The sequence below is a fragment of the Diadema antillarum genome, unplaced genomic scaffold (assembly GCF_040938485.1).
Source record: "Diadema antillarum isolate AM-2024a unplaced genomic scaffold, OU_Dant_1.0 seq00000233_RagTag, whole genome shotgun sequence".
NCBI lineage: Eukaryota > Metazoa > Echinodermata > Echinoidea > Diadematoida > Diadematidae > Diadema > Diadema antillarum.
Window position 1 is genome coordinate 1035001 of NW_027271282.1, and position 23038 is coordinate 1058038.

General features: G+C 37.6%; 1 protein-coding gene across 1 annotated transcript in view; it reads left to right on the forward strand.

The window, feature by feature from the left end:
* Positions 1 to 22633, forward strand: part of LOC139729289 (uncharacterized) — a 23314-nt gene extending 681 nt beyond the window's left edge. Inside the window, exons 2-15 of the mRNA XM_071640216.1 lie at positions 3297 to 3384; positions 3686 to 3780; positions 4653 to 4786; positions 5217 to 5315; positions 6484 to 6636; positions 7180 to 7338; positions 10082 to 10195; positions 11062 to 11190; positions 11760 to 11864; positions 16110 to 16268; positions 16873 to 16971; positions 17709 to 18216; positions 19137 to 19264; positions 19859 to 22633. Of these exons, the coding sequence (XP_071496317.1) occupies positions 3297 to 3384; positions 3686 to 3780; positions 4653 to 4786; positions 5217 to 5315; positions 6484 to 6636; positions 7180 to 7338; positions 10082 to 10195; positions 11062 to 11190; positions 11760 to 11864; positions 16110 to 16268; positions 16873 to 16971; positions 17709 to 18216; positions 19137 to 19264; positions 19859 to 19960 (2072 nt within the window). The 3' untranslated portion in view covers positions 19961 to 22633. The remainder of the gene's footprint in view (positions 1 to 3296; positions 3385 to 3685; positions 3781 to 4652; positions 4787 to 5216; positions 5316 to 6483; positions 6637 to 7179; positions 7339 to 10081; positions 10196 to 11061; positions 11191 to 11759; positions 11865 to 16109; positions 16269 to 16872; positions 16972 to 17708; positions 18217 to 19136; positions 19265 to 19858) is intronic.
* The last annotated feature ends 405 nt before the right edge of the window (positions 22634 to 23038 follow it).

The following is a 23038-nucleotide window of genomic DNA, read 5'->3' on the forward strand; positions in this document are numbered from 1 at the left end:
AGTAAATGGCTTGGGCCCATTTAATGGTATACTTGGGTGACCCGCACCTCGTCATACTCATTTCATAGTTAATGTTTGCCCATAATTGAATCACATTTCGCCACTGAAATTCTTTGAAATCCAACTCACATACAGGAAAAATGCCGAAAATTCCAATGGAATCACAAGTTCACTGATTGATATTGAAAATTTGCAGCTATCGTCGTCAAAGGCGAACGATGCGAAAAAGTTGTGCGCTAAGGAAGGGGCCCGCAACTCGTCACCCGCTCTCCCATAGACTTAGCACGTAAAAGACGTGTGCGGGTGACCGTGACGTTCCCATAGACTTACACGTAAAATATGCGTGCGGGTGACATATAACACGTATTCCTATAGCCCTATTAAAATTTCAGATTTTCGCGAAAAACTGTTCGATTTTCACCACAATTTGCTTGGTTGTGGTAGTCCTGCCAAGTTTCAAGCGTACAGAACACATTCCCGGGCATACATTTTTGTTCAGTGCGCTCAAAGCGATTTTAAGCGGGGTGACGGTATTCGGGCCCCTGACGAGGTGCGGGCACCTGGCTATACTAGTATTGCACAAGCACGCCTGTGGGAGCTTAAAGGGATGGTACAGTATTGATGGAGATGAGAATTAGGCTTTTAACTTTTTGCGAGATACCAAGAAAACACTTATGATATATTACAGAGCATACCATTTTAAGAGGAATTCAAAGTTTATTTGATGAAAATCTGGTTTGGAATGACTGAAACATCCAAAAACAAAGTAAAACAAAGCGATCGTAATAACGTGTGGGTCCCACACTTTATTAGAATCGCTCTTTTTGGATATCTCAGCCATTTCAAAACCAGTCTTTATCAAATAAACATTGAATTCCTCATAGAATTACATGCTCTTTTATATTTTATAAGAGGTTTCTCATTATCTCACCAAAAAATGTTAGAAACCTGAAATTAGGTCTCAACCAAAACTGTACGATCCCTTTAATGGGTCTAACGTTAAATACAGATTTCGTTTTTCTTGATGAATGACCAAGACTAGAGAGTTAAGAGTAGATAATCTAACGTTACATTAGACTATTACAGGAGTTTTTGTTTGGGTTTTTGGTTTGTTTGTTTTTTGGTCATTAACAGTAAAACCCATTTAGATCCTAGTTGTTTCTATGTACCGTACGATACAAATAACAAATACATGTGTAGAACTCTGTATATAGGGCCTACAAAACTGAAGTAAACAAAGTCATGTGATGTGATTGCGATAGTTGTTTAACAGTGGCCATGATGTGTACGTGATGGTATACTCGTATCATTGTAGTCACTGTCTTGTCGTACAGCTACGACATACATACTTTTCTGTTGTGCTCAAGCTCATCTTGATCTGAAAGTTAACGGTCTGTTTTGTAAAGAGGTTTCAACTGTCTGGGATGTGATAATTGCAGTTGATAGGGCGATTTGAGAATTCAACCAGCTGTGCACATGAGCAGTTCAAACATTACAATTTGAAAAGAACCTCTGTTATCTTAATATCTGTGTCTTTCTTCCTCGGCATTTGAACCAACTTATCTTTCTAATTTCTCATGTAAAAAGGCTACCAGGTATCTTGTCATTGTCAATAAAAAAGTGCTACTAAACTCACAACAACAAACAACAACAACAGGGTTCGAAATTGGCGATGGTCCGCTGGCCATTGGCCACCCAAAATCATGTCGGACTAGCTAAAAATCATAAAATTCTGAAGTAACTAGTCCATCTGGCTAGCCAAAATATTGCTTCAGTGTCAAAATTGATTCTAAGTAGTCCGCCTGGCTAGTTAAAAAAAAAGTTAAGTGCGACCCCTGAACAACATACATTTTCATTATATTTTTCTTTTTATTTTAAATAAAAAGAGAATACTTGAGGCATTTGGTCAAAGTTACAATTCTAATTCTAAAGTACTGTATTTATTCTTTTATGATGTAATGGTTTCTCAGGTAAGAATACTATCTTCTTCTTTTTTCACCACTTTCTGTCGGTTTCCATACAAGTGTGTGTAGACCTGTTCCATGTCTGATATTTGAAAGAAGTGCAAGGATCGATTTGTTCTCATTGTGAAATCAGGAAATCTACTTCATAGATGATAGTTGTAAAATCAGGCATGTACTGTAACATCATACAAGATGCAGACAGTGAACTTTTATTGCATTGCACAAGCAGACTGTAAATTCATAGCACCCTACAAACGTGTACTAGTATATCTTATGGGCAATTCCGCAGTTAGGTGGACATGACATTGATAAAAGAAATGTGCCTCTTTATCTTACTCTTTAATTTAGGTAAATCAATTAATGCCATGGATGTTCACCAATCACTAAGGTCTTTCAAATTCAGTAGATTTTATTTTTCGTATTCATTGATTTTGTAAGATCTAAAACCATCATTTAAAATGTACATGTGGGACTGGGGACGCTGAAATTCACTTATATGCAAATTACAGTGGGTTGCTTTGAAAATTTTTCCTCAAAATTTTGCTAAAAGGTAAAAGATAAATCATACATTTAAGTACTCCAGAAGTCATGTGACATTTTGTCAATTACAAAAGGGTGAAATGACCTGCGGAATTACTCCGGACAAATGTAACGTTACTAACCATGCATTTGGGGGTGTAGCTAATAAATTATCGGTCGAACTGCTAAAAATATTTGCGTGAACATTTGTCATGATGCAATAATTGAAATTAATGCAACACTTTATTTGAAGTAACTTGAATTTTTGCACACTTTTTGTTACAAGACATTGATTTTTTTGTCATGTCCTTTATTCGTAACGTTACTAACCAGCCCTGTTAGTTGCCATAGCAATTCTAATATTTATTGGATTGTATTCATTCTTTTCTATATCATTAACCTGGGAAGGATGAACATGTTTTTAACATGATTTTGACTTGAAATGAATAAACGGTGATTTAGTAGTAAAAATAAATATCTAAATTTCTTTAAACATGTAACGTTACTAACCGCGAAATTGCCCTTATACTGTGTTTTAATCATCAAAACTTGGAGCAGAGTAGATAGTAGACACTGCCAGTGAAATAATGACAGAAAGTTGGTGTCCATGCCAGTTGTGAGGCTAATTGGGTCTGAACTGAACTTCATTCATCTATATAAACTAAAGTAATATGAAACATAATATCGTGTTTTAGGCTTATTTGAAGAGATGAATCTTTTAACAACTCTCTTGATAAGAATTTGGGGGAAAAAAAGAAACGATATGGGTTGATACATGATCAAACCTCTGATGACTTTTTATTCCCACCACAGATCGTGCTAAGGGAGTAGGCGGTAATAACATGCGAGATCGTGCAACTATCAAGCGTCTGAATATGTATCGAAAGGGGAAGCCCCAACGGTAAGGAAAACTTTGTTGCTTGTGTTTAAACTGTCATTAGTCTTCTAGAAAACAACTGATTTCAAGAAGCTTTGCACTAGGCTGTAATCCATTGATTCTATTCAGAATATTATACACTCTGACGTGACATGGGTCTCATGCTTATATGTGTAGGATTGAGCTTACTGGTTGCTTCCTATTCAGTGTATGTCAACATTATGTATCAATGATTTACATCACACTTTACTCAATAAATGTTCTAAATTTAATATTACGTATAGTAATGAATATTGTTAATTCCCCCCCTTTTTTCATTGGTCAGAGATCGGAAAGGTCGCATCACCAGGCCTGCTCCATTCCAATCCAGGCTGAACTCTGGAAGTGTGGCCAGAGTGGAACCAAACAGAAAGTGGTTTGGTGAGTGTTCTTAGTAGCCTAGAAAGTAGCATTAGTGATTTGCCTTGCCAGGAAAAAAAAAGAGCAAAAAATCAATTTCTAAGAGTAATTTGGGTGTGGAGAATGAGAAGAGGATCTCTCATCACTTGCTTAAAGTTGATATCCCTCACATGGTCAGCATTTAAAACCTTTATTTTGTAATATCAACAATTTGTGTATTTCTTGATTTTAATACCGACATTCCAAAATGAGGAGCCAGTTACATTTCAACAGTGTTATTACACTTTGTTATTGATCAGAAATAAGTCACCGTGCGTGACTTGTTACCTGACATAAAAGACTGAAGACTTTATCCTTATGAACAAACTTTAAACCTATCGTACAGGACAAAGTGTAGACATTGGAGTCATTCATAGATTTCCTCTTTCATGTCACTTGTCTCTTTCAAAATGCTCATATAATTGTGATTGTGTGTGGCGTGGGGTGTATTAATAATCATGTAACAGTATAATACAGTGCACAGCATTTCCTTACCAAATGATTGGTTTGCCAAACAACACCTTTGAAAGGAAAGTAATTGACAATGTATGAGGTCATGTTAACTACCTTGTCCCTGATCTTTCATAATGACCTTCATAAAGGACTGTTAGTTTGTTATAAAAAGTGTGGCTTTTCACTCTATTTTGCATTGTGGTCAACATTTGGGCAAAATTAAGTTGATACCAAAGCATAGCTATTAATGCTTTGACTAAAGTGCGCTTGCACACACAGATATTGTTTCATGGGAGAGTTGAATGAAATAGTCAATACTCAGCACACCTTACTATTATTAAGCATAACTGTAGGTGAAACTCTTGCAATTAGCGTAATCACAATGACTGCGCCCTCTGTAGGTAACACAAGAGTAGTCTCCCAGGATGCCTTGCAGACATTTCAAGCTGAGCTGGGTAAGGTGGTGAGAGATCCATACCAGGTTGTGATGAGACAGACCAAACTTCCCATCACCCTCCTCCAGGAGAAAGCCAAGGTTAGTAGGACCTGGACTTATGTGAATACTGTGGTTTAGTGGATAAGACACTGTTCATTTATTTATTGCTACAAACATTTTTGTCTCTGTTGCAACTCTTTACCATAGGACAAAAATTGACTTTCTAGAGATGTGATTTCCGAGTTGTCATTATGACAGTCAGTAGAACATATTGTACATGATATGGTGCAAGTGTACATTGTATATGCATTAATCATACAGTTTTATCTGCTGTAATGCAGAAATGTAACTTCTTCTTTTTTTCTGGAATATCACAAGTGTGTACACTAATTTGGTGAATCCTGAATTTCCCACCACAAAATTAGGTTTTTATTGAATGAATGTGAATCGAACCTGTAAAACTTGAGACTTCTTTGTCCTGCAGTGAAAATGTTGTCATTCAGTTTGTTTCCTTTTTTTTTTTCTGCAGTACAATAGAGTGCATCTGTTGGACACAGAAAGTTTTAGCTCCACATTTGGACCCAAGAAACAACGGAAGAGACCCAACATAAAATTGGGAGATGTTGAGGTATGGAAGACGTTATTGCTGTTGTTACGTAAACAATTTTCAGTACCTAAGCATAATTATTCATTCGTACAATTCTTCATGTGTTAACATTCTTAATCATATGATTGTCTCACATACAGATGAAGGTGGTGTACTGGTAAATACAAATTGCACCAATAATGCATGTCATGAAGATACTGCAGTGACCTACTTCTGTGCCCATATTTGCATCATACAAGATGCTGTAATTCCTGTAGATACTAATGAAGCCATGTTGATTTATGTCCTCTGTACTTCAGGGCAATTTTAATTTTAAATATGTGTATTCTATAGATAATGTGTATTATGTAGATGAGTGTTTCTCATCTAGTCATTGAAAAATGTTACAATGTAATTTTACCTCATATTCTTTTAATATTTTCCAAGTCATATTTGCATGTACCCACTTTTGATTACCTAGGGTGAAACAATCCCATTCGTAATTTCAGATTCTATGAATGTGAGGATTGAAAAACCTTTTTTTTTAAAAATAGGCAAGAAATCACTTTCGTCCTACCTGCATATACAAAGCGAGACATACAGCGTACCTCGGGTACATCACCTAAAGATGACAGTACAAGTTCAATTATGGGTGAAGTCTGACAAGGTCAAAGGTCAAAAGGCCAATGAACTTATATTGAAAAACACTTGACTCACAAATTGCCATATGCAGACGAGGCTCACTTAGCATTTGACTTACTGTTTTTTTGTTTTTTTTTTTGCTACATCTTGAGTGTATTTAAAGGCTTTTACATCAATTTAATTCAATTCATTTATTTTCATTCTTTTTTTTCCCAAAAAAGACATAGCACAGAATAAAATAGGTATTGTATCATAGGCATTAAATGGACTGTGCAAAGGATAAATGATAGTTAGGAAATAAAGACATACATGCATATCAGCAAAATACAAAGTTATGTTTAGAGGGAAAAAATTGAGAGGTCTACTAAAAAACATGCTTTTATATTGTGAACCACTCAAAAAGATTCTTATGAAAATACTTATTTACAAATGCTTAGCGCCAAAATAATTTAAGACAGGATGTAACAAAACAGGAGAAACACAACAACATGGCATGACTTGACTGAGGGTATAACATCAAAGTTATCACCCTTATGATGTTTAATTTTCTGAATTAATTTCTGGGTAGTCCCTGGTTAAGGCAGCTGAAGAATCTGGAGACCAGTATGATGCAGGAAAAGACAAGGATTTAGTGGTGGAGGATGATGGAGTGAAGGAGGAGGTCAAAGATTACATCTTCTCTGCTGGTCAGTCCAAGAGGATTTGGAATGAACTCTACAAGGTATGCCATCTACCCTGTAGAAACTGTCTAAAGGGCTTTTAATTGCTGACGGTCACTCTATAGTCATGAATGATTTCATCACTACTTAGCTTCTTTTACACATATAAATAATTTCTCTGAGTAATGTAGCGCCATATATTGTTTGCCTGTAATTTACTGCAAGGGGTTTATACTGTGTCCCATGTTTCCATTGAATGTTTGATGACTCCCTTGCTGGATGTTCATTCTTCTTCATGGTATAAAGTAGTGTAATGTACAATGTACCTGGGATGTTAATCTCATATGAGTCCTTCAATATGGTGCTATAGTAGGAATAGGGTGTTTGCCTCGTTTCAGGGGAATAGTAGTGGATATTATTTGACAGATTTCTGCTGTCTTCAAAAGAGACATGTGAGCATTTCAACATGTTATAAAGAATATATTATGTTAAATAGTACTGTCAAGTGTTAGATAGTGTATCATTCTCGCTGTGTAAATTCTCAAAATTGTTTTCCTTTCAGTATATTTGTTATTGATGAATTTATGTCATTTCCTATTTGATAGGTGATTGACTCGTCTGATGTACTAGTCCAGGTCTTAGATGCCCGAGATCCGATGGGAACCAGATCCAAGTACATTGAGAACTACCTGAAGAAGGAGAAACCTCACAAACATCTTGTCTTTGTCCTAAATAAAGTGGACCTTGTACCAACCTGGGCTACAGTGAGTTAAATGTGAAGCAGAATACAATGCTTTCTAGCAAGGAATAAAATTATCCAGATCTTATCACAGTTTTAGTGTTATTTGTTGAATAACATCAACTGATTGTTTCCATTATTTTTTACAATTATGCCTTGGTAAGCCAAGATTTTCTTCCATGCACTGGTATTTTTATGCCTCCGCCACGAAGTGGTGCCGGAGGCATTATGTTTTCGGGTTGTCCGTCCGTCCGTACGTCCGTACGTACGTCCGTACGTCCGTCCGTCCGCTTTCGTTTACGCGATAACTTGAGTAATATTTACTGGAATTTTACCAAACTTGGTCCAAGTATGAAGTATGATGGGGCAATAATTTGATTAGATTTTGGGTGAAATCGACTAAAGGTCAAAGGTCAAAGGTCAAGGTCAAATCATGAAATTGTATCCGTTTACGCGATAACTCAAGACTGGATGGAGTAAATTTCACCAAACTTTGTTGGAGGATGATGTATGATGGGACAATTACTTGATTAGTTTTTCAGTGAAATTGGACAGAGGTCAAAGGTCAAAAATCAAGGTCAAATCCTAAAATTTATCTGTTTACGTGATAACTCAAAACTGGATGAAGCAGCTTTCACCAAACTTGGTCCAAGGATGATGTATGATGGGACAATTAGTTGATATGATTTTAGTGACATTGGCAAGAGGTCAAAGGTCAAAAGGTCAAGGTCAAATGCTACAAATGTTGCAATTTCCCCCATATCTATGCAATGCCCAAAGGTATTTTCTTGAAACTTGGTGTGGACATGTACTACTGTGTAAAGATTCTCCAGAGAGAGTTTCATGTCATAAGGTCAAAGGTCAAAAGGTCAAAGGTTAGGTGAAAATGTTGCAATATCACTTTTCTCGCAAATGGTTCAATGTATCTTCGTGGAACTTGGTACTTACGCATGTACTGACTGGCAGGGATTATCTAGGGAATTTAGGGGTCATGGGTCAATAGTCAGGGGTCAAAGGTCAAGGTCAACTCCTCAAAATTTTACTATTTCCCTCATATGCTAGTATATGCAATGCTTGCATTATTAGTTTCAAAACTTATTACATGCATTACCTAAAAGAGATTCTCTTGGAAATTTCCAGCCAGAAGGTCAAAGGTCAAAGGTTAAATGTCAAAGGCCAGGTTTCAAAGCCCTCCCCCCCCCCCCCCCCAAAAAAAAAAAAAAAAAAAAAATCCATTTTGTACCGTCATTACACTCTTTCTTCATACCTTGGAAATTACTCAATGCATAAACTTATAAAAAGGTCTGTCAGAATTCAAGTAAAAATTCTCAATTCCCCAAATATGTGTACCTGCACTCTTAGAAAATTAAAGCAAACCCAGTTCAAGACATTTCTGACAAACCTGTCATTTCAATATTTTGCCAGTTATGTGAAACTGTCATGGATCACACATTGTGAAGACATTGTACTATACGCCTATTGGGAGAATCATGCATTATGGCGGAGGCATCAGTCGCCATAGCGACATTTCTAGTTTTCATCTCTGAAGTTGGCTTAGCATGAAAGCACTGGTGCTCTTCTTTTGATGTTTGCCATAAATATGACTCTAGAATGAGAAAAAAAAAAAAAACTAAAATCAAAAGCATACACAGTCTTGTCCATAGACACTATAATTATATAGGTCTGTGTTTGGAGCCCCCATCACGTTAAAATGACCTCTGATAATAAACTTCACAGATGTGTTGCTTCTGTGAATCAGGAGACAAATGAATTGTAAATGTAAAGGAATCTGTAGAGAGATCAAATTTTTAGATTATTATATTGAACACTTAAATAATCAATGATAACACTCATTATAGAATGGGTAGCAAGAATCCTGCGATCTCATTGGTTGAGAGCTATGTGTTTATTTATACTGGCCGCACGCTGAGTCACAGTGGTAAACATGTTATCGCGCACTTGTAGCAAGAGTATGCGCACTTGTAACAAAGGTTCGCGCATTAAGCAAGCGTTCGGGCACTCAGTACGAGACGCCTATTGGCTAAAACAACCATGCATCAGTTTTTACTGATGCATGGTTCTGAAGAGAAACCATGCGTCCTGTAAAAACTGATGCATGGTTTTCGGGCTCTTGTCTATGGCAAGCCAAAAGGAAATGCATCCAGTAAATTTGTCATTGGGTAACACGATAGAAAAATGGGTTTTTGGCAAGAAAATTACCCATTCTATAAAACAGATGACGCACATGTCTTTTCGTGCGTCAGTCGGAATATAGTGTGCATGCGGTAACTATGGAATTGAGCCTAAACCCACTCGCCTTCGCCTCGTGGGTTAAGCATTCCATAGTTACCTTATGCACACAATTCCGACTGATGCACTCAGACCAGTGCGTCATTTGTATACTGTGGCTTAGAGGTCAGTCAGTGTGTTAATCTTCTGCTTTCCCTTCAGTTGGAAGTGATTACTGTAAACGCAAACATTTTCGCGGTGCATTAATTTTTGCATATTTCGTGCTACTTTTGGCTAGTGCAAATTCTAAAACCTGCGAAAATATCTTCACCATTTTATCTGCACATTTTAAATGGGTTGACAATTGCACAGTGCAAATTGAAGAACCCGCAAATATGTTTTTTGAGCTGCCCAGCGCAAAAAAAAAGAAAAAAAATTAATCATGCGAAAATATTGGCGTTTACAGTATAATATTTCCGTATTGATATTTGTGTCATGAGAGTTTAGTGATTGTTTTGTGTGACCGGTTGTCTTCCTAGAAACGCTGGGTAGCTGTTCTATCTCATGAATACCCAACCCTAGCCTTCCATGCCAGCATCAGAAATCCATTTGGAAAGGGCGCCCTCATTCAGCTACTTCGACAATTTGGCAAGGTGAGTGACATTATTGGCTATTACAATATTTGTTTGAAACTGATATAATAATTACCTCTAAAAAACTTTTAGTTCATTTAAAACTGAGGCTATACTGGTTTAAAGATAAGAAATTAAATACTCATCGGATTTCTGTCAAGTTCCTGTGATTATACAGAGCTGTCATGGTGTCTTAATGTAAAATCATGACATTCTTATTTTACTGTCAGTTATATCCAGGAATTAGTTCTTGTCTCATGGAATGTGACATATTTTATTACTTCATGTTACCTAATTTCTCTTGTACTAAAAAATTCTGCTTTGTGAATTAAGGTTACTTCCTCTCGAGAGAAATTCATGTAAAGTGTACAGGAATGATTTCTTTGGTTTGCAAGAGGGAAGAGCCGTTCCTAGTTTCATGTGTTTCTTCCTAACTCAAGTATTGCAGTTAATGGTTTATGAAGCTGTCTCATATTTTGCATTAGGATCAGTTCAGTGAACAACAAAAATTAATTTAATGGAATATTACTCAGGTGCCGTAGAGTCTCTTTGAACACTGGTGTGTAAAACCAAGTCAGTCTTGAAACCAGCGATCATACACCACATGTTAAGAAGGGAGGTATTAATGCATATTTTACTGATGCTAGAGAGTATGTGCAGAAGGGAAAATTGAAATAAAAATTCATATCATCCTGATAAAATGATATTCAGAATACAAGGTTCTGATGCATGCAATCCTGGACTTATGACCATTGATAGAAGGCTAGAGCTTATCTTGGTTAGTACATTCACGAATTTATTAATCAGGTTTCGTATTCACTAATGATAGTTGTCATAGTAAATATCATTGCTGGCTATGGAATTTATTCTTCCATCACCTCCCACAGCTCCATGTAGACAAGAAGCAGATAAGTGTTGGCTTCATAGGATATCCCAATGTTGGCAAGAGTTCCATCATCAACACACTGAGGAACAAGAAGGTCTGCAATGTAGCCCCCATAGCTGGCGAGACCAAGGTGGGACCATTGTCTTAGATCTCTCCTCTCTGTATAAACTCTTATGATGAATACATAATACATTACCCACTGCTATTACACTAGAGTTTTAGTGAAGGACTTAGATTCTGGTGATATTTGTCATATGAATGCCAGGGCTCAGAGCAGTGTATCGGTCATTTGATGTTTCATCTAGTTCATATGTAACTATGAATACTTGATGTTTCTTAGTTTACTCATCATTGAAGTACATACTTATATCCTCCCACAAAAATCGAATGTCTATGTTAAGTTGATAACTTGATGTAATTGTATCACCGTTCAAAGGATGAGATAAACAGTAACCTGATGAATAATCAAATATTGTTCTTGTGATTTATCATTCTTTGACTCAATGCCAGCCGCAAAGAGAAGACTGTAGATATAGTACCAATATCAACATATTAGATGATGAGATGACCTAGATCTGTGCCTCTTGTTAATGGTGTAGAACTCAGGCAACTTTCATCAGGTTTAAGTATGTTTTGATCTAAGACATGTTGAACTTCACATTGACCCTATTTGATTATTTTTGTTCACTAATTGCTCAGGTATGGCAGTACATTACACTGATGAGAAGGATCTTCCTCATTGACTGTCCAGGTGTGGTCTACCCATCAGGAGACACGGAGACAGAAATCATTCTCAAGGGAGTGGTCAGTATTTTGGTGGTTTTAAGCCTTTATGTTAACTCTCTTATTTTAGGTTGACCATCTCACTCTCTTCAGAACAGTCAGAATTCAAGCATGTGATTTGTATTTGACCTTGGTATTGCAGGGATCTCGCCAGCGTATATCACCCTTGTCGGCCCCGACAAGCGTGCGGTTTGAAGAAGCAATTGCCGACAAGGGTAAAACTTGCCGACAAGGGTAACACCACGCGTGAACTTGCCGACAAGGGTAACTTGCTTGACGAGCTAAGTTCGGACCAATTTCTCGCCTTTTTCAGTCTTTATTATCTGGCTAGAAAAGAAGCTAGATGTTGAAAGCAGCAGCAGTTTACATACTTATACAAGTGCAAAAATTTACCCACGCAGTCATCGCACCTATCACAACAACGCGGCTCAACAGAGCGACGTACTAGCTGATACCAGGGAGGTCTCACCTCCCTGCTGATACACACCACATCACACACTTGCTCACTCACATGCGCTCTGATTTGGGATCCACACACACATGCACAAGCACCCAGCCGGCCACTTACAGCCGCCTGTGCGTGTACAACGATACAGTGTATTGTGAGAGGGAGAGAGAGGACGGAAAGAGAGGGTTGGAGGCCAAAGGAGGCTGAGGAAGGCTGACACGTGCTCGCTTGTTGTCACGCTTGTTGTCGGGTTACGCAAAAACAAACGATATGAAATGCATGCCCCCCTCCGCCAAAGGTTGTATTTTTTTTTTTTTTTGCTGCTTTGGTTTGTTTGTTAGTTTGTCTGCCTGTCTGTCTCTTTTTTCGCAAAATAAGTCAAAATTTGGGAACAGATTAGGATGAAATTTTCAGGAACAGTTGGTTGGTAAAATGGCGCAATGAACAGATGATTAAATTTTGATAGTGAGCAGGATTTATAATACCACCGAAATTCACCGCCAGGATCCAGGATCTTTAGACTTTGTTTCGTATATTTGAAAGGATTCGTATCAATTCTTTAGGAAGCTGGCCATCGGCAATGACGCAAAATTAGATGCGTTCAAAGCATTGCCGCAGAGAGAAAATTAACTCCATTTTTCGTTAAAAAAAGAAAAGAAAAAAGAACTTGCGATGGAGTAAGCAAATGCAAATTGTTATTTAGGTTTTGGTAGTTTCAGTGGGTTATTTTTTTTTTTAATCTAAAAAGCCATGCGTTCCATTTTAGCCTTTTCAATTTCTATGGATTTGTAAACGTCATTCGTGAATATTCCATTTTCCTTCTCCGGGCCGAAATTTATAGTAATTCTGTCATGATGGTCTTTCAAGTTCAACGTATACGTAATGCTCCACGTGCTTCTGGCTTGGGTTTGTTAAAAGGTGGGTTAGGGGGCCTTCACGGGCAGAAAATAAATGATGATCATTCATCAATGTTCCCAGTTGGTTTACATGCTATGTACACGCTGTTTACGACCACTGAAGCAAGGTGGCAGTACGCGCGACATTCTTTATCTGACACCTGGCTTTCGTGGAAATTTCATGGAAATTTCCACAAGCCATGATATCAAGTTTCCCCACTGCTTGAGGTCGTGCTTTTTTTTTTATTCTTCATTACGAACATCAATTTGTTCAACTTGAAAAGTGTAGATAATTTGCTTTGAGGACGTGTTTCTTTCTTCTTCTTTTTTTTTTTCATTGCAGCATCGGTAACATTTTGTTTTGTTCATCGTCCCTGCATGGCAGGGGTTCATGGGAGGAGAACGATAGGAATGACTGGGGAGAAAATAAACTGAAAGAAGGAAGCATCTTTTGAGCGAGCTGTCTTTGTTTTTCTCTACACCAGCATCAGTTATCGCCACCAAGATTCATTTTTTTTTCGTTACTCCGACAGATTAATGATAAAATGATGCTAGAGTCTTTATTCTGAAGGTTCGTTAATCCAAAAATGATTAAGAAAAAATGTCCGTTCATTTCACGACGAAATCAGTTTTGTTATTTCGAACGTTCTGCCAGTGAAATTTCGGAATAAAACGACGGCACAAAACAGCGTGTTTTCGTACTCTAAGGGTCTGTTATTCCGACAGAAGTAGTAATGATGAAATAATAAATTGTAGATTCTTTATTCTGAAGGTTCGTTAACCGAAAATTGAATAAAGAAAAATGTCCGTAAATTTCAAAACGAAATCAATACGTCATTTCAAACGTTTTGCCAGTGAAATTTGGGAATAAAACGACTGCCCCAAAACACTCAGTTGCAGTTTTCTTACTCTGAGGGTTCGTTACTCCGACAGATTAATGATAAAATAATGCTAGATTCCCTATTCTGAAGGTTCGTTAATCCAAAAAATGATTAAGGAAAAATGTCCGTTCATTTCACAACGAAATCAGTTTTGTTATTTCGAACGTTTCCGTCAGTGAAATTTCAGAATAAACGACGGCCCCAAAACGGTTACAGTTTTCTTTTACTCTGAAGGTTCGTTACTGCGAAAGAATAACGATATAATACTTTAGATTCTTAATTCTGAACGATCGTTAATCGGAAAACGATAAAGAAGAAATGAAAACGGTTACAGTTTTCTTACCCTCAGGGTTCGTTACTCCGAAAGAATAATGGCAAAATAATACTCTACATTCTTAATTCTGAATGACCGTTAATAGAAAAATTATAAAGGAGAAAATATTCGTTTATATCCAAACGAAATCAGTTTTGTTATTTCGAATGTTCTGCCAGTATAATTTCGGAATACAACAACGGCCCCAAAAGGGTGTTTTCTTATTCTGAAGCAATCACGATGATAGATGATAGATTCCTTTCTGAAGGTTCGTTGATCGGAAAATAAAAAATAAAAAATGTTTGTTAATCTTCGAACGAAATCAGTTTTATTTTGAACATTCATCTGTAGTACCGACCTTTGGTGTTGTTGTTGTTTTCGATTACAAACCCTCGAAGTACTCATGAATCGTTTCATTTTATGATTAAACAAACCTTCGGAATAATGACCATCATTACATTTTTGTATGATATCTCTTTGATGTCACTGCCAAACTACCGCAGTATACCCAGAAAGGAAAGTGCAACCATGTCCCGAAAGTTCTCGATCGCTTCTCGCGCATCTGCATGCAATAGGCCTACCACGTGGTCGAGCAGACGGCGAGAAAGCAACACGGCGCGCGTAGTTGCGATGCAGAGACGGCTAATTATTGCAACAGTGAAACAGGAAAGGCCTAAAAGAAATCGGAACCTCCACCATCGGCACCTACTTCTCTTTCATTTATTATTTAGAAACTGCCGCTAACAAAATGTATGGAGTTTCTGCATTGTGTCTGTGAGAATATGCCCCTCACAACGTTCATTACATCTCCGTGAAAATGTCGCATTTAGTGGCATTTTAGCGGCGATTCATCTGTGTTGTATTGAGCATTAGCGAAGGCTTCCGCGCTTCGCGCGGGAGGGGGAACCCCCCTCCCGTACCCACCCCCACAACAGCGCGCATAAATGCCGACAAGCGTGAAGAAATTCCTGGCGAGAACCCTGGTATTGGCAATCCTAGCTTAGGTTACCCATCCGGAGATGTTGAGACTGACCTCAGTATTGATTGAGTGGTCAGTATGCTTTCTGTCATACTTTGTCAAGAACTTATGGATATGAATTTCTATAGAAGAAGTTCAAATCATTGCTTTTTTATTTTAATTGCCAAAATTGATCCAAAAGGTATAGTCAATGTAGTGATTAGTGTTTAATACTCCGAACTGTTGTTATAGAGATGAAGTATGTTTGTAGAAACATTTTTTTTTTTAGTCATGACATATATTTTTGTCATGGTAAATAATTTCATCTTACATTCTTTCATAACAATCAGGAAATTAAAAAAAGAAAATGTTATGAGTTAGACAGTTCCAGTGAAAAATGCTCTCATTTCCTTTAACAGAATGTTATTCATGCAAAGTTCACAGTTCATTATCAGGAATAATGCACTGATATTACATAAAAAAGAGAACAAATAATTGCTGGGAGTAGATTTTCATTTCATGAAATGAAATTTCTCAAGACATAACCTTTTCTATTTTCAGTATCTTGTGGAGTTGTCTTTTGAAATACCACAAGTTTTACTGTATTCAGAGATCATATTTAAGAAGTTCATTGTTGACATGTATTGTGTATGTCACTAGATCATGAGTTATAGTTGTCTGAACAGATAAAGCAACAAACCATTGAAAACCATAGGATTTGAAAATGTGAATGTTGAAGAGAAAATGTTCTTGATGTTTGGTTGTCTCAGGTACGCATTGAGTCTGTCAAATCTCCAGAGGATCACATCACTGAGGTGCTGCAGCGAGTCAAACCAGACTACATCCAGAAAACATACAGGATTTCAGACTGGACAGATCATGTGGACTTCTTGGAGAAGCTAGCTCAGAGAACTGGCAAATTACTCAAGGTGAATTCACTTTCTCTCTTATTATAATGTGGTTTTGAAATCTTGTTCCATCTGTTAGTAGTTGAAAACAGAAACTTGCATGTTAATTCTGAATGTTCCTGTCATCCACATGAATGCTTCTGCTTCACATGCCGGCTCAGTTACAAACTGTGTAACAGCTGGTTATTGACTTGTGTGAGGTATACTGCAGTCCAGGGGCTCGACTGTCCAAAGGATGTGCAACGATCCCATATCTCATTTCTGAATCTTATGGTAATCATTTGCCTCATGTGGAGTCAGGTCTCTTGTGCTATTGGTGGTTGGTTTTTGGTTTTTGGGGGGTTTTTTTTGTAAGTCTGCATTGTCTAGAAACCATTTACCAGTATTATAGATGATAAGAGACCACAGAACAAACTGATATTGCAAGTGAAGTTGATCAAAGCAGCAACACTGTGTACAAGGATAGATTTTGAGCCCTCAAAATTCATGTGCATTTCAGTTTAATTGTTTTATAGTGAACCGAGTCACTTTGTTCTATGTATCAACCATTCAGTCATGTCGTTACTAGTGGCAGGGTACCATATATCTTGTCACACTCCATATCTCTGTCATGCTTTGATTTCAGGGTGGAGAGCCAGACCTCAATGCCGTGTCTAAGATGGTCCTCAATGATTGGCAGAGAGGAAAGATCCCTTTCTTTGTCAAACCTCCTAACTGTGAACAGGTCAGTGTGTCCTCTTAGCATCTTACCCACCATCCTTAACTGTCTGATGCTTCTTTCTGATTCTTGTTCTCTACACACTATGAACAGGTGTCACAAAATTTATGTGGCATTTATTATTATTATTGTTATCATTATTATTATCATTATTATTATTATTATTATTATTATTATTATTATTATTATTATTATTATTATTATTATTATTATTATTATTTTATTTGTTTTTTTAAAGCCAATATATGAGGAACTCTGGAGACAACAAAAAGGGCAAAAACTTGTAGATTAGTGACAACTGGTTGCTGCATGGATGATGAAAAATAGATAAATACATATAGCATGGGCTTTGTGTTTTGGAAAAGAATGGTTCTTGTATTTGCCAGTGGACTTTAGCCTGTTGCACAGAGACTTTCTTTTGGTTGTAGACGAAAGGAAAGTTTGTGAAATTAGGCACTCTGATCAGCTAAAGACCAAGTTAATATCCATAGATCAGCTGAAGACCAAGTTGTTGGTCAATTTTTGACATTTAATAAATCATTCCATTTTTAATAAGCTGTAGTCTCTTACCAGTGAGACTCTATTAGGACATGTGCTGATATGTTACACAATGTTTTGTTCAGACTCGTCATGTATCTATGAATTGTTTGCCTGTTGATGAAATAATTCAATTTTCCTTGTATGGATCTAAACTAGGACTAGAGAAGTATTTTGTTACAAAAACTTATTTGCCTTGCTCACAGGATACAAGGGAAACAAGAAAAACAGGGGAATCCAGTGAGGAACCAAGTAACACAAGGACATCCGTGCCTGAGAAAAAGGTCAAGGGAGTGAGGCAGGACCTGAGAGAAGTAAACATTGGACCTGAATTCACAGAAGAGGACTTACAGCCTTCTGGCGACCAAGATGATCAGTCACATGAGGAAGAAGAAGACAGAATGGAGGAAGAGGAGGAGGAGGAAGAGGATGCAGATGCAGATGAAAAGAAGGAAGAGGGAGGAGTGGATAAGGTTATATCCAATAATAAGAGGAGGCAGCTAGGACCATCAGATTCATCGCTGCTCTCTGTGAAGAGAACAAGGACTGGTGAAGGCAATCCTGACATCTCATTTGGTCCCACTGCTTTCCTCAGCACCAAGAACAAGAAGCTTTTAGCTGGAGTTCTGAAGGAGAAGAAGAACAAAGAACAAAGAGAGGAGGAAGAGGAGAGGAGAAAAGAAGAACCTACAACCAAGAAGCAGAGCACCAGAGGTACACTATACACTAACATTTATTGTATCTATTCCCATGAACCTCCATTCTTCATTTGCTGTGAAATGCGAAATTAAAGACAGATCTTGGATCCCAGTATAATGTGCTCTTTAATTTATCTCTTTTGTTCTCATATGAAATTCTTATTTGCATCTGTTTTTTAATATCAGTGAGCTTTAAGTCTGCAACCAAGCGCTATAGATGACGCTATTAGGCAGTAAATGGTGTTCCCCACATGGGTGAGACAGCTGTTTCCATTATCCAACCCAGGAAGAGGCATTGTCTTATCGTCCGTGTCACAGATTTAAAGCTCTCGAATGGTTTAAATTTCAGAATTAAGTGGAGATCAAAAGTGTGAATTTGGTCCCCTCATGCATTGGATAACAGAACGCTTCTGATTTTCAGGGATTCCATTAAAGTACTGAGCAAATTAAACATCAGATCTTTGGCAGTTATTTGTGAAATGAGTTTTAGGACCAACACTGAATTGAAAGAGATGTTTCCGGATTATTCGAATTATCTGCATTTTTCTTGCTTTTTGTATTCCTTTTCACCTTTCTTAAAGTATAGAACCTTTCTGATTTTGACATAATCTGAGGTGTTTTCAAGTAAAGTTCCAGTCCATTTGCAAGAATGTAAAAAAGTTCAGTCCAACAAACAGAAGATTTCAATTTTGACTGTAATCTGATGAAGACATAAAGTCAGCTGAATTTGGTAATTCAAAAATTGCTAATATTTCTTGGGATTTTAATGAAACCTCAACAATTTGCTGAATCTGTCAAGGTGAGCATGTATAGTGGCATTTCGTTTTAAAAGCATTGAGGGTAATAGGGATATACATTAAATAGTGTTGCTCTTGAATTTCCTGCATGTATGACTGGCTGGTAAGAAAGTACTGTGTTTATCATTTTTTTCCACAGCTAAGTCATTAGGATCTTACTGCCCCCTTGGTAGTGATGTGGAGGAGGCTGATGTCCCTAGCAAGAAGAAGAAGAGATACTTTGATGAGGACAAACCAGAGAGCAAAAAGAAATTAACCTCTAAGCAGGTAATGTATCTCTTTTGATGATGGACAGATTTACTTAGTTATAGTTGCACTGTGGATCTTCCATGCTGATGAGAACCTCTCAGCTTTCATCTTGTTTGTTAGCAGTCGAAAGATGTTGAGATTATTTGCTCACCAAAGCAGAAGCATAAGAAAAAAGAAGAAAATGACATTTTTTTCTCAGTCAAATGGGATTAGAGGGTTGAATTTTCTTTGCAACGTCTGAATTTATGCAGTTGAGTTGGAGAAGATATGCAAACTCTGGGTAGACCCAGTGCCAATGCATTGCAAAAAGTGCAATTTATTGTCCACATTTTACTCCTTGCTGGTGAGGTCACATATGGTAAGGTTTATGTTGAGATATTTTGTATGAAATATTTCTTCTTTTAGCCATGTTCCTAGAAAAAAGATTGCATAGACCTGTTAAGGTGATTTTTAGGTCATTTTGTATTAATGGCAGTAGCAAATATTTGATTTATATTGATTCACAATTTTAAAATGGCATAAAAGAAATCTAACTTGACCTTGATGATTGCTAATGCTGCTTTGGGTTTGTGTCTGTGTGTATATGTGTGTATCTGTCTGTCTGCCTTACAGAGACGGAGACTGGCAAGGGAAGAGAAGTCCAAGAAGACTGGTCAACACTTCTACACCACAGCCAACGTCAAGAACCGCAACCGCTCCAAGAGAAATAAATGAAGAGAATGTGATCCTATTTCTCTGAGACAAGGACTGTTCCACATAATGAAATAGTTTTGTGGAGTAACTTGGCATGGAATATGACATCATATTAAGTATTACCATGGTATGATTCACTTCAAATTGAGAATCAACCCATTGATATTAAGAGACACACAGTATGGTGATGATCTATTGTCATACAAAGTGATATTGTGGATGAAACTGGACTCACTGTTGTCACTGTGAGAAAAATATTCTCTTTGAGTATGTGAGGTGCCAATAGTTGCTTCTTGACAAAACACTGGTGAAGTGTTGTGACAGGAAAAAGTGCATGAGATATGAGGGAACTCTGTCATTGTGAGATTACTTGCCATGATTTAATCTTTTGGTCTGTACTCTGCCTCATAGTAAAGTTTATTGACCTCACACTTTACAGTCTTGGTAGATTTGAGTTCTCACTTGGATGCTGCTTGATAAGAGGTACTGTACGAGCTGAAATTTTCGCATACAGATATTTTCGCAAATTGCTACTTGGAGGACATTTTCGCGTGTTGTTAATTTCGCGGTTTGCGAGGGTCTAACTGAACTTACTTGAACTCTCACGAAGAAACAATAGCTGTCTAAACTAAAAGTACCTTACACCTGTAAGTAAAGTACTTTCTCAATTTGAAAGTAAAACAAATATCAAAAAGAAATTCTTTACAAGGACTTTCGAAATTCGTGCCAGACATCGACAGGCGAACACCAAGAATGCAGCTGCAAGAGTAACATTAGACTGAACGCACTTTAAACAGCTATAGCTAGCTGTACTATGCGACGTGCGTGCACAGTCGACATGTTGAAGGCTAGCTAGGTGCAGCGCAGGAAGGGATACATACTGTACTTATTAATGCAAGCTACGTTATGGCCATATGGCTCAGCTCATGATAGCTGTGTGCGAGACCTATGTACGTAGCTAGCTACGAGTGCTAGTAGCGTACTGTACGGCACTATAATTTTGGCGCGGTCCTGCAGCACATGGCATGGCTTGATTTTCATTTCCCTGCGTTGTTTTCGGGCGTTTTTATTTTCGCGCGTTGTTATTTTCGCGTGTTGTTATTTTCGCGGTTCAAAGGCGATTCGCTAATTTCTCGAAAATAAAACCACCGCGAAAATTTCAGCTCGTACAGTATTTACATTAGTCCCGTTGTTTGTCCTTTATAGACATCTGTGCGTTATCAAACTAATGCCCCAGTCACATAGACATCCCGGATCACCCCGTACCACCCCGGATCTGATCCGGGGAGAGATCCGTATTGACGCCGGGAGGCCAACACGGCAACTTTTGGAGGTCAAAAACATCCGGCATCATCCAGGGGTTGCCGTGTTGGCAAATCAATCCGGGGTGGTCCGTGTGGCTGCCATGTAGCTGCCGTGTTGATCCGTGTAGACGCCACCCTCTTCCGGCCTTATCCGTGTTGCTGCCTTGTTGAGACCGTGTGTACAATCATACCAAAATCCCGGATCTCCCCGAATCTCCCCAGACGTCCCCGGATCTCCCCGGATCACTGTGTAGATCCTTGAGCATCTGTGTTTATATGTGACTTGGGCATTATCAAGCAAGAAAGGGTGTAACAAGAATCTGACTGTTTGAACTTTAGTTATCATTTCCAAACAGAAGAAAACAAAACCTTTTTTAACCTGAAGAAGCAAGGATTCTATATAAGTGATTATTTTAGCCAACACTTATGCCTTGCTTGCAAGACACGCTCAGAATAATTTGGTTTGCTTCTAAAATCACATCAAATATATGTGCCCGGCCCTGTTCCTGTAATGAAAGTGCAATGAGCTGTTCAAAGCCTGACCCATTCATATTTGAAGTGGACAAGACCTATTCACTATACTTCACTCTACCATAAATGAGCATTGACAACAAAAAATGTAATGCAATGCTTTTGTGCTCGTAAGTAAATAACCCACAAGTGAATTGACTGTACAGACCCTCTTTCACATTCAGTGATATATGTGAACATAGCTGAGCTGAATGAATACTCCTAATACATGTTTTATAAACCACATTATTTCTGATGCAACAATCTATAATGATGCATCTTGTCATGTCTGTTACAGTTTACAATGACTTGAAATACAGTCAACCTTGACGAAGTCAAATCTATTTATACTGAAAAAATAGCTTCGACTTGAAGAAAATTCGACTTATGAGAGATTAAAATCAATAGAATATGAAGAGAAGAGGTCTAGAAAGGACCTGACTTAGGCAATTATTTGACTTATGCAAGGTCGACTTAAGCAAGGTTGACTGTGTGTTATTGTGAAACTTATAACACCTGTTATCCATACATGTATTTTGATGTCTTGATTGTTCTGTTCTTGCAGGGTATCAGGTATAACAATGAAATTCCCTATTCCAAATTTTCCCTATGTTTGCACTTATTTTCTATAAGTGCTGATGGTTTGCGTCAATGAGCAATTCCTGTGTAGGATTTATATGTTCAGGTAACATTATGAATGAATCTCCTGCTGTGGGATATGCTCTGTGGTAAGTCATCTTCTGGTACTCTCTTCCAGTGGAGGTCTTTTGGTTTCTCTCAGCAAGATTATGGAGCTGTAATTATTTGACTTTGATTCATTTTATGGTTTCTCCCAGCAAGATTATAGAGTTGAAATGATTTCATTTTGATTCACTTCATGGACCCTGTAAGTCGAGGAATTTCATTATAGAAGAAGAAGACAAAAAAGGAAACCCGACTATTAAAACACCCAAGGACAAAAGTGGTTGGCCTTGCTACAGATAGGCATGAGGGTGAGGAATAATATTCTTTGGTCTGAAAAACTATTGCCTGCTACCTGAGTAAATGTTCTTTATGTTTTCAAAGTAATACTGGTGCAGTATACAGAAATTACAGATCTCTTGATCTGGTGAAGGCAATGTCATTTCGTCATAATAGGCATTCTCCATGTCTGTCACTTCAAGTTGATTGAGGACTACTATATTCTCTAGACCTCTAATGGAATTTCACAGTAAACTATCAATGAAATCTCTTGGTTGGTAATGATGTTATTAAGTTCATGAGTTGTTCACTCATTTATTTTAGC